At 56.3% G+C, this 11,238-nt stretch overlaps 1 protein-coding gene across 1 annotated transcript; it reads right to left on the reverse strand.

The window, feature by feature from the left end:
* Nucleotides 1-295: 295 nt before the first annotated feature.
* On the reverse strand, nt 296-3,383 carry LOC148157545 (uncharacterized). The gene is made up of 8 exons (XM_088008432.1): nt 3,086-3,383; nt 2,781-3,001; nt 2,303-2,551; nt 1,959-2,222; nt 1,710-1,844; nt 1,481-1,528; nt 1,247-1,294; nt 296-910 (listed from the first exon to the last, which is right to left on the reverse strand). The coding sequence occupies exons 1-8, from the start codon at nt 3,312-3,314 to the stop codon at nt 296-298; spliced, it is 1,809 nt and encodes a 602-aa protein (XP_087864558.1). The 5' UTR covers nt 3,315-3,383.
* Between the last annotated feature and the right edge of the window lie 7,855 nt (nt 3,384-11,238).

Consider the following 11,238-nt stretch of genomic DNA (forward strand, 5'->3'; position numbering starts at 1 on the left):
ACTATAAAACACACACTAAAACCCTAAAAGCTATTTACAATTGAACCAAATTAACTATTAAAAACACACACTGAAAATATATAAACTATGTACAAAAAATAAATATAAAATGCTAACAAATCTACTATAAAAGACACACTAAAACCCTAAAAACTATTTACAATTGAACCAAATTAAATATTAAAAACACACACTGAAAATATATAAACTATGTACAAAAAATAAATATAAAGTGCTAAAAAATCACACAAACACGCCAAACTATTTACATATGAAGAAGGGGGTGGGGGGGGGTCTAGTCCTTCTTACGACTGACGTTGCGGGAGCGCAACGTCAGCGGGACGGGGCTGGTCCTGCTCCTCCTGGTGGTGGTGGAGGTGGACAGGGGAAAGAAGGACCTTATGGACCGGAGCCTCCGTGTGGGTGCTCCGACCTCAGGTCGCTCGGCAGCGGAGGGGCCGGGTGGCCCGGCAGCGGAGGGGCCGGGTGGCCCGGCAGCGGAGGGGCCGGGTGGCCCGGCAGCGGAGGGGCCGGGTGGCCCGGCAGCGGAGGGGCCGGGTGGCCCGGCAGCGGAGGGGCCGGGTGGCTCGGCAGCGGAGGGGCCGGGTCGTTCCTCCTCCTCCTCCTCTCGGGCCTTGGCGGGGGGGTCTCGCTCCGGTGGGGGTGCGGCAGCAGGCTCGGGGAGTCTCTGAGGAGGGCTGGCCGGGACCTCCTGCACGTCGGAGGACTGGCTGCTTTCAGTCTCCGTGTCCGGCAGAGACGACGGGGTTGGCTCGGTAGAGTGAGAACTGTAAGAGCACTCTGTCACCTCCGTCGTCTCGGACGCGCAGGAGGTCTCGGGGGGGTCGCTCCCCAGGGAACGGGCAGTTCCGTCCGATGACTCGGACGCGGGGTGTTCACGTGTCATGCTCTGAAAGGTGAAGAGAAGGTTTCAAACGTGAGCAGATAAGACACAAGTAAGTAAGTTACAATGGGAAGTCGAGGAGAGATGAAAACCCACCCTCGTCCTCTTTTTAGGGGATGTGAAGTCCTCCTCCCCCTCCTGCTCCTCCACCGCTCTCTGAAATGAGAAAAACAACATTTAGTAGGGGGTGCGACGAGGAGGTAGCCATCCGGCAGCATCCGAGCGAGCTCCCGGATGGCGGGCCATCCGGGAGCTCTCTCGGATGCTGCCGGATGGCTTCTTCGAGGCAGGTAAGTAAGGCAGGTAAGTCAAGGAGAGAGAGAGGTGACAAAAAAACCACACCTTCTTGGTGACTTTTCGAGGAGCCGAGGCCTTGTCCCCCACCGCTCTCTGAAATGAGAAAAACAACATTGAGTGCGGGGTGCGACGAGGAGGTAGCCATCCGGCAGCATCCGAGAGAGGTCCCGGATGGCCCGCCATCCGGGAGCTCTCTCGGATGCTGCCGGATGGCTTCTTCGAGGCAGGTAAGTAAGGCAGGTAAGTCAAGGAGAGAGAGAGGTGACAAAAAAACCACACCTTCTTGGTGACTTTTCGAGGAGCCGAGGCCTTGTCCCCCACCGCTCTCTGAAATGAGAAAAACAACATTGAGTGCGGGGTGCGACGAGGAGGTAGCCATCCGGCAGCATCCGAGAGAGGTCCCGGATGCCATCCGGGAGCTCTCTCGGATGCTGCCGGATGGCTTCTTCGAGGCAGGTAAGTAAGGCAGGTAAGTCAAGGAGAGAGAGAGGTGACAAAAAAACCACACCTTCTCGCTGGTCTCGACCTCCTCCTCGTAATGGTCAAGAGCGATGACACGTTGGAATACGTGGTGGGCCTCCTCTCCCTCCTCCTCCTGACCCTGCTGCTCCTCCACTGCGGCTGCTGCTACCGCCACCGCTCCCTGAAACGGAAAAAGGACATTGATTAGGTCGTGCGAGATGGAAGGAGCCATCCGGCAGCAGCCGAGTAAACTGCCGGATGGCAGGCCGCAGGGGCCTGCCATCCGGCAGTTTACTCGGCTGCTGCCGGATGGCTCCTTCGAGGCAGGTAAGTGAGACAGGCAGGTAAGTCGAGGGGAAACGTGAAAACCCACCTTTTGGCCGGAGCGGGAATCCCTCCACCTGTGGCCCGGGTCCGTTAACTTATCAAAAGTGCCACGGATGCTGGCGAGCTGTGAGCAGTTGGGGTCCATGGCGTAATATTTTTCAGCTGTGCTGATGTCATGGCACATCACCGCGCTTATCACCCGCCTCTGGTCAGGCGGGAGGTGATCCCTCGCCTTTTGAAAAAAAGTCAAAGTTGTCAACATTTCCTTATTACGTGCCGTTATTAAATGCAAAACATCAGACGATCACTTACGTAGGTGGCTATGGAGGTCCTGATGTCTGTGACAGAGGGGGTGCCGGGCAAGCCCAGATCGGACCACGCCCTCTGCATGGGCAACAGGAGATTTTTGAAACTCCTGTTGCCCTCTGTGAAGATGACGAGGTCCGTGGGGGGCTGGAGCCTGGCACGGACGACTAGCCACCGCTCGAGCCAGCCGAACTCCTCCGGGGTCAGGAACACCTTCGCCGAGCCGAAGGCTCGGTTGGTCTTGTGTTCCTTCACCTGTTGGGAAGGAGAGAGAGAGAGAGAGAAGTGGGGGTTTGGTTCCTGCCTGCCATTTCAAAACATCACTCGGTGCTGCCGGATGGCACGCCATTCGGAAGCAGGACTGTCTGTTGCCGGATGGCACACCATTCGGAAGCAGGACTGTCTGTTGCCGGATGGCACACCATACGGAAGCAGGACTGTCTGCTGCCGGATGGCAGCAGACAGTCTGCATCCTTCCACTTACGTTAATGAGGAAGCCCTCATCTAGCTCCTCGTCCCGTGACGTCCTGGCCTCGGCGACCTCCAGAACGGTCATGTTCTGGAGGACGCCGATCCTGTGCCCATAGACACACGAGGTGTAGAGGGCGAGGAGCCCGAAGAACTTCCTCATCAGTTCCCCGGAGGAGTCCTTCTCCAGCTGGTCTGCAAAGAGGAGGAGGAGGAGGAAAAAAAATTCAAGGAAAACCATTCAAAGGACTGGAGACAGGAAGGACAAACAGACACACACACACACACACACACACACACGATGAAAAAATTCTCACTCACCGAGCACGCGAGGGATCTCCTCCCGGCACCTGGTCCGGCAAGCCCGGAGGTGTCGCTTGGGCACCAGGTGCCTCAGCTTGGCCCGTTTGACTTGTATTTGGCGGACCGCCACACGTCTCCCGAGCCTGGAGACGGTGGCGGACAGCGCCCTGTGGACCGCGACCAAGGTCCTCTTCGACACCCGGGAGGCTGACGGGGGAGTGTCCTTAAAGTAGGACACGAACTCCATTACGTTCACCAGATAAGCCTTAACTGTGGTGACCGCCTTCCCTTGCCTCCGCAGGATTTCCGGCCATCTGCTCCGAGGAGAAAAAAAAAGGTAAGTGGACACCAGAAAACATTCGTCGGCGTACGTCGGAGAGGGCCTTACTCGTAAATGCGCCGGACGTTGTTGAGGATTTCCCAGGTCGCGGTCCACCTCCCGCCACTTGCCAGGAAGGTTAGGAACTGGTGGATCCTGGCAACCTTTGATTTTTGGTTTTCCACCTGCTTCCTCCCGCCGGTGGAGCCCTTTAAATGGGCCCAATACAAGTCCATGTAGTGGACTGCATAAAAGAGATTTCAGAAGGTAAGATTTTGGCAAGCAGCAGGGACGGACGGATGGACAAACGAACGTGACTAACCGACTGCCGGCGGGAGGAAGCGGAAGGGAGCCAGGACTCCAACAGCCTTTCTTGCTTCCTGGTTGGGCGGGAGCTCCTCCTCATCGTCCTCCTCCAATGAGGACTCGGGGCAAACTGTGGGCGGGGGGACACCAGGCTGTCCCGCGGCGTTCTGCGTCAGCTGCTGAAGACGAGAATAAGAAAGAAAAAAAAATAATAAAGAAAATGAATTCAGTGATTGAAAAAAATGCATTTTTAGGTGCTGCCGTTTGCGAGCAGCAGGTCCTGCTGCGGGATGGCGAACATCCGGCAGCAGGACCTGCTGCTCGCTAATGGCAGACTCCCTGCCTGCCGTTTGCGAGCAGCAGGTCCTGCTGCGGGATGGCGAACATCCGGCAGCAGGACCTGCTGCTCGCTAATGGCAGACTCCCTGCCTGCCGTTTGCGAGCAGCAGGTCCTGCTGCGGGATGGCGAACATCCGGCAGCAGGACCTGCTGCTCGCTAATGGCAGACTCCCTGCCTGCCGTTTGCGAGCAGCAGGCCCTGCTGCGGGATGGTCAACATCCGGCAGCAGTACCTGATGCTCGCTAATGGCAGACTCCCTGCCTGCCGTTTGCGAGCAGCAGGCCCTGCTGCGGGATGGTGTACATCCCGCAGCAGGGCCTGCTGCTCGCAAATGGCAGACTCCCCGCCTGCCCGGCTTCCTGCAGCAGCGGGTCCTGCTGCGAAAGGGCAGCAGGAGACGATCTCGCAGCCGGAAGTCAGTCCTGCTGGAAAGGAAAACACAGGTAGGTCACGTAGGTCGTTGACTGTGGGAATGAATGTTAAATACCTGTTCCAGGTACGCTATCCTGCGTTTTTTCTTTGCCACAGTCCTGGCGCTGATCCGAATTTTTCGCTGGAGCTCCACTACCTGGGCCTGCAGCACATTACAATTGCCACAGGTGGCCGGCGGAGAGCTGCAGGAGGCCCCCTCCCTCCCGTCATCCTCCTCGGGGTCGAGGTCCAGGGAGGAGATGACTGGCGGGTGAGGGTTGGTTGCCCGCAGCTCACGGATCTGTTTTTCAGTTAAGTCCCTCTTCACCTTTTCTATGACTTTTGCGAGCTCACCCGCCTCCATCTCAGGATGGCCCGTCTCCGACAGGTGCGTGTCCAGTCGAGACCGGGCGTACCCGCATCCTGGGATGGGGCAGGTGAGCCCTCTGATGTTGACCCTTCTGGAGCCCAGGTTGATGAGGATCTTCCGCTCATCCAGGTTGCGGATGGAGTGGCGGGCTATTAGATGTTTCCCAAGATACCTGAATTTATAGAGGCAAAGAGGGCACTCTGCTAGCGACTTCGGTGGGGCCATTTTCAAATTCTCTGTGGATAGAAAATTAAATGAAGATAAATAAAACTACAAAATAAATGGTAAGTATCACATGCGGAAACGTATGGGAAAGGGGTGTTAGCTCCAGGCTAGCTAGCTAGCTAGCTAGCTAGCACACGTGGCGGCCATTGTGCAGCAGACAGTCCAGATGCAGGATGCCCAACAGCTTGCTGGGCATCCTGCAGCAGACTGTCGTGCTGCCAGATGGTGGATTTCCGGCAGCACCAGCAACCTGCTGCAGGAAATCCACCATCTGGGAGCAGACTGTCGTGCTGCCAGATGGTGGATTTCCTGCAGCACCAGCAACCTGCTGCAGGAAATCCACCATCTGGGAGCAGACTGTCGTGCTGCCAGATGGTGGATTTCCTGCAGCACCAGCAACCTGCTGCAGGAAATCCACCATCTGGGAGCAGACTGTCGTGCTGCCAGATGGTGGATTTCCGGCAGCACCAGCAACCTGCTGCAGGAAATCCACCATCTGGGAGCAGACTGTCGTGCTGCCAGATGGTGGATTTCCGGCAGCACCAGCAACCTGCTGCAGGAAATCCACCATCTGGGAGCAGACTGTCGTGCTGCCAGATGGTGGATTTCCTGCAGCACCAGCAACCTGCTGCAGGAAATCCACCATCTGGGAGCAGACTGTCGTGCTGCCAGATGGTGGATTTCCGGCAGCACCAGCAACCTGCTGCAGGAAATCCACCATCTGGGAGCAGACTGTCGTGCTGCCAGATGGTGGATTTCCTGCAGCACCAGCAACCTGCTGCAGGAAATCCACCATCTGGGAGCAGACTGTCGTGCTGCCAGATGGTGGATTTCCTGCAGCACCAGCAACCTGCTGCAGGAAATCCACCATCTGGGAGCAGACTGTCGTGCTGCCAGATGGTGGATTTCCGGCAGCACCAGCAACCTGCTGCAGGAAATCCACCATCTGGGAGCAGACTGTCGTGCTGCCAGATGGTGGATTTCCGGCAGCACCAGCAACCTGCTGCAGGAAATCCACCATCTGGGAGCAGACTGTCGTGCTGCCAGATGGTGGATTTCCTGCAGCACCAGCAACCTGCTGCAGGAAATCCACCATCTGGGAGCAGACTGTCGTGCTGCCAGATGGTGGATTTCCTGCAGCACCAGCAACCTGCTGCAGGAAATCCACCATCTGGGAGCAGACTGTCGTGCTGCAAAATGGTGGATTTCCTGCAGCACATGAAACCTGCTGCAGGAAATCCACCATCTGGGAGCAGACTGTCGTGCTGCCAGATGGTAGAAATACGGCAGCACATGCAACCTGCTGCAGGAAATCCACCATCTGGGAGCAGACTGTCGTGCTGCAAAATGGTGGATTTCCTGCAGCACATGAAACCTGCTGCAGGAAATCCACCATCTGGGAGCAGACTGTCGTGCTGCCAGATGGTGGATTTCCTGCAGCACCAGCAACCTGCTGCAGGAAATCCACCATCTGGGAGCAGACTGTCGTGCTGCAAAATGGTGGATTTCCTGCAGCACATGCAACCTGCTGCAGGAAATCCACCATCTGGGAGCAGACTGGTCCTGCAAGATGGTGGATTTCCTGCAGCACATGCAACCTGCTGCAGGAAATCCACCATCTGGGAGCAGACTGGTCCTGCAAGATGGTGGACGTACAGCAGCACATGAAACCTGCTTACAGAGCAGAAACACCTCTTTACTCCAGGATAGCTTGCTACCACCACCACCACCACGTGGCGAGCTAGCTAGCTAGCGCGAGCTAGCGCGAGCTAGCGCGAGCTAGCGCGAGCTAGCTAGCTAGCGCGAGCTAGCGCGAGCTAGCTCGCCACGTGGCGAGCTAGCTAGCTAGCTCGCGCGGGGGTGGTGGTGGGGGAGGTAGAAATCTGCCCTGGAACCTACACCTGGTTAAACACGGTTAAAAATTCGAAGGCTTTATGCTTTAAAAGGTACCTTAGCTTTACATGGTAATAAAGTTGCTTTTTAAACCCGTTTCTATTCTAACTATCCATTACATTTCACATTAAATAAAAACTTACCTTCAGTTTGCTGCCGCTTGCTGCTGTATCCTTCTCTGGCTGTCTCTGGCGAGCACTGAAATGAGCTGCAAATTGCTGCACAGTGGCCACCTGTAATCAATTAGCAGGTAACGCCTTGGGGAGGAGGAAGGGGCGGGACTTTGCCAGCAGCTGCTGCTCACGTGCTCTGTAGCAATTAACCACGTGAACACCACATGCTCACCACGTGAACATCACATGCTCACCTGGTGTAACAATTAACCAATTGGGAATAACGTGACCGGAGTGGTCGAGTGGTTAAGGCTACTGCAGCTCATGCCGGGAGACGTGGGTTCGAATCCAGCCTGGGAGAACACTTTTTTTTTTGCTGTTTTATTTCTTTCTTGCTTTCTTGCTTGCTTACCTGTTACTCTTATTTTTTTACTTACAACTGCAATCCTGTCTCTTATGTCTGCAGAACCGCAGTAACGTTGCACAGCATAGCTGAGCCGTTCCAGCAAACGGCTGGGGGGGCACACGGAGCTGGGCAGAAGCTCAGCAGCCATCCGGAGGAGCCCCCAGACGTCGCCGTATGGCGTGGGAATTTGTTGAAACCAAATGTAACAATTAACTCTGGCCACCTGCAATCAATTAACAGGTGACGCCATGGGGAGGGAGAAGTGGCGGGACTTTGCCAACTGCTCACGTGCTGTAACAATTAACTCTGGCCACCTGCAATAAATTAACACGTGACGCCGCCATGGGGAGGAAGAAGTGGCGGGACTTTGCCAACTGCTCACGTGCTGTAACAATTAACCGTCATTCTGCAGCAGAGGGCTCGTGCTTCCGGATGGCAAAGAGGATTCTCACCATTCTGCAGCAGAACTCTCGTGCTTCGGGATGGCAAACTGGATTCTCACCATTCTGCGCAAAGATAACACACATGGCTTCAGTGGTGCAGCGGTTAAAGGCACCGCAAAGTCATAAAATGGAAGCTCTGGGCTCTGGTTCGATTCCCGCCTGGGCACAGTAACCCTCTGTCTACTCCGCTAAACTACAGGATGCAAGTGTGCGTGGCGGTTGAGACCGCTGGAGCCTCCCTTTTTTAAAGGAAAAAAACGAATGTTTGGTGATTTATTTTTGCTCTTTTGGAAGCACGGATGCAAGCAGAACTGTTGTACAGCCGACTAAAACGCAAAGAAAACGTCCATGGCTCCGGCAGTCGAATGGTTAAAGGTGCCCCCACTTGCAGTGAATGGCAGCCACGTGATCGTATGGGTTCGAATCCCAGGACGATCACATCCTGAGGAATGGCTGACATTCCCAGGCAGCAGATCATGCTGCAGGATGGTGGCCATTCCCCGGCAGCCAGTCATGCTGGGGAATGGCTGACATTCCCAGGCAGACGATCATGCTGCAGGATGGTGGCCATTCCCCAGCAGCCAGTCATGCTAGGGAATGAATGGCAAGCAGCAACATCCTGCAGCATGACTCTAGTGCTTCGGGATGGCAAGCAGCAACATCCTGCAGCAGGACTCTAGTGCTTCGGGATGGCAAGCAGCAACATCCTGCAGCATGACTCTAGTGCTTGGGGATGGCAAGCAGCAACATCCTGCAGCATGACTCTAGTGCTTCGGGATGGCAAGCAGGAACATCCTGCAGCATGACTCTAGTGCTTCGGGATGGCAAGCAGGAACATCCTGCAGCATGACTCTAGTGCTTCGGGATGGCAAGCGGGAACATCCTGCAGCAGGACTCTAGTGCTTCGGGATGGCAAGCAGCAACATCCTGCAGCAGGACTCTAGTGCTTCGGGATGGCAAGCAGCAACATCCTGCAGCAGGACTCTAGTGCTTCGGGATGGCAAGCAGCAACATCCTGCAGCATGACTCTAGTGCTGCAGGATGGCCGCCATTTGGAAACCTCCTTGACACAATCACTATTTAACACTCATGGCTCTAGTGGTCGACTGGTTAAGGCTCTGCGCTTACAGTGTATAACAGCCACGTGATTGTCGGGGTTCAAATCCCAGGGCAGCGTGGGCAGTGCGCTCGGAATGAAAACCGCTAAACTACACGAGTCACTCACAATGTCAGAAACCACGATCCTGCAGCGACATCCCTTTGGTCCGTGCGAGATTCCGAGCATATTGTACAATGTGCCCGATCTAACCACAAGACTAACTGAGCCACTTTTTACAGATTTAAATGATAAGCCGTATGGAAGCACCACCTCGTGCTTCCGAGTGTCCGGAGGAGGGCTCGGTTTCACTCAATTCCAGCTTGGGTTGTCAATCACGTGGCTCCTTTAGCTTGGTGGAACAGCAAAGAGCGTGACCTCATTCGCCAGGCAGCCATTTATTCCACGTGTCTCCTGCAGTCTGGCGATTTAGTTTCTCGGTTCCCGGAAATGAGGAAGAAGAAGCAGGAGAAGGAAAAGGACGAGGAAGAGGAGAGGAGGAAGAGAAGCACTAAATTGTCGACCTCTGAATTACTTGCTACGAGGTGCCGACGGCTACGTGGGGAAAAAGGTTACCCGCGTGGCTCGAGTGCTCTCGTGGTTCGAGGTGCCCTGCTTACAGTGGATGGCGGCCACGTGTTTGTCCCCCGACGGACATCAGAGTCCAACGTCTGACCTCGTACCGCCAGGGAGCGGCGTTGGTACTGCTGCTGCTCTTGGCACGAACTGCCAAACGGCACCGCGGGTACTTCTTCTTCAGCCTCAACCTGTTGCTCTGAGCGGAGCGCAATTCGCCCCACGACTGTTCGGGGATCCCGGTGGGTGGATTGCGGCCGCGTGTTTGTCCCCCGACGGACATCAGAGTCCAACGTCTGACCTCGTACCGCCAGGGAGCGGCGTTGGTACTGCTGCTGCTCTTGGCACGAACTGCCAAACGGCACCGCGGGTACTTCTTCTTCAGCCTCAACCTGTTGCTCTGAGCGGAGCGCAATTCGCCCCACGACTGTTCGGGGATCCCGGTGGGTGGGTGGATTGCGGCCGCGTGGTTGGGGTTCGAATGCCAGGGTGGAATCGGCCAACCGCTCAAAGCACTCCGCCAAGCTACAGGATCCAGTTCGTGGTCGTGTACTGCGCTGAGGAGCTCCAGCTCCCGCTTCAGCTGGTGCCGGATGCGAGTAGCCCGTGAGATTGTTCGGGGACTCCGGCCTCGAGCGTGGCCGCCGCAAGACTGATTGAGCCAATGCCGCCGGAGCCGCTTTTCACGTTTGAAGACGAGCGGAACAAAGGGGAAACCTGAAACCGTCCGTATCCGCCACTTGTGCCGCCCCGTTTTCTCCTTCTCCCTCTCCCTTTTCCCGAGCCGCTAAAGTGCAGGATCCACCAAGTGACTGCGTCGAAGCGAAGGGCGCCGTTACCACTGCCATTTCTGTTGTGTACCAGAAAAAGCGACGCGGGTAATTCCTCGTACCGTGACTGACCCGTGGCTGCTCACGATCTGCTTCGGGTGATGCGACCGCAAGACTAACCGAGTCCACACCCTTTTCCCGAACCGCCAAAGTACAGGATGCAGCGAGTGCCCGCGAGAAGCAAAGGGCGCCTTTGGCACGTCTTCCCTCCTGTTGGGGTCGAGGGAAAGATCACGCTCTGCTTCGGGTGATGCGACCGCAAGACTAACCGAGCCCAGCCAGCGCACCCACGGAGGTTCGGGCGCGTTCGCTTGCTCGCCCGATAACCCCCGGGCAGAGGCTCGGACATCCGGAGGGACCCCCGGACGTGTCCTTGTGCCTCGTGCCTCTGGCAAGGCAGCCGTTAGGGAGCACCACCCCGTGCTTCCTTTTGTTGGGCCCACGGGTACTTCTTCTTCTTCATCAATTATGCTGTCGGGGTGGAATCGGCAGACCGCTCAAACTGCGCCGCCAAGCTACAGGATCCAGGTCGTAGTCGTCTTCCGCGCGCGCTGAGAAGCTCCAGCTCCTGCTTCAGCCGGTGCCGCAATTGGTTGGGGTCTCTGGCGTCGAGCCGCAAGACCAATCGAGCCGTCCGTCGGTCTCCGCCCTCGGGCCTGCTTCTCTTTCTCCCCCTCCCACTTCCCCAAACGCAAAAATTCATGATCCACCGAGTCCCCGCTTTTCCCGGACCGCTAAACCGCAGGATCCATCCACCCGGCGGCTGCAACAGCGAAGGGCGCCGTTGCCGCTGCCGTTTGTCTTGCGTACAGGATAAAGCGCAAGCACCGTTGGCACGTCTTC

This window comes from Poecilia mexicana, unplaced genomic scaffold (assembly GCF_051168715.1).
Source record: "Poecilia mexicana isolate PSO_F unplaced genomic scaffold, ASM5116871v1 scaffold_9, whole genome shotgun sequence".
NCBI lineage: Eukaryota > Metazoa > Chordata > Actinopteri > Cyprinodontiformes > Poeciliidae > Poecilia > Poecilia mexicana.

Bases quoted from the DNA above. Each gene is read 5' to 3' on its own strand.
- LOC148157545 (XM_088008432.1), bottom strand. From the start codon at position 3,314: ATGGAGTTCGTGTCCTACTTTAAGGACACTCCCCCGTCAGCCTCCCGG. The intron at 1,845-1,958 runs GTAAACTGCCGG...TTTCCGTTTCAG, and splicing joins AGCCATCCGGCAGCAGCCGA to GGAGCGGTGGCGGTAGCAGC. The intron at 911-1,246 runs GTGTGGTTTTTT...TTCACCTTTCAG, and splicing joins CTCGAAAAGTCACCAAGAAG to AGCATGACACGTGAACACCC.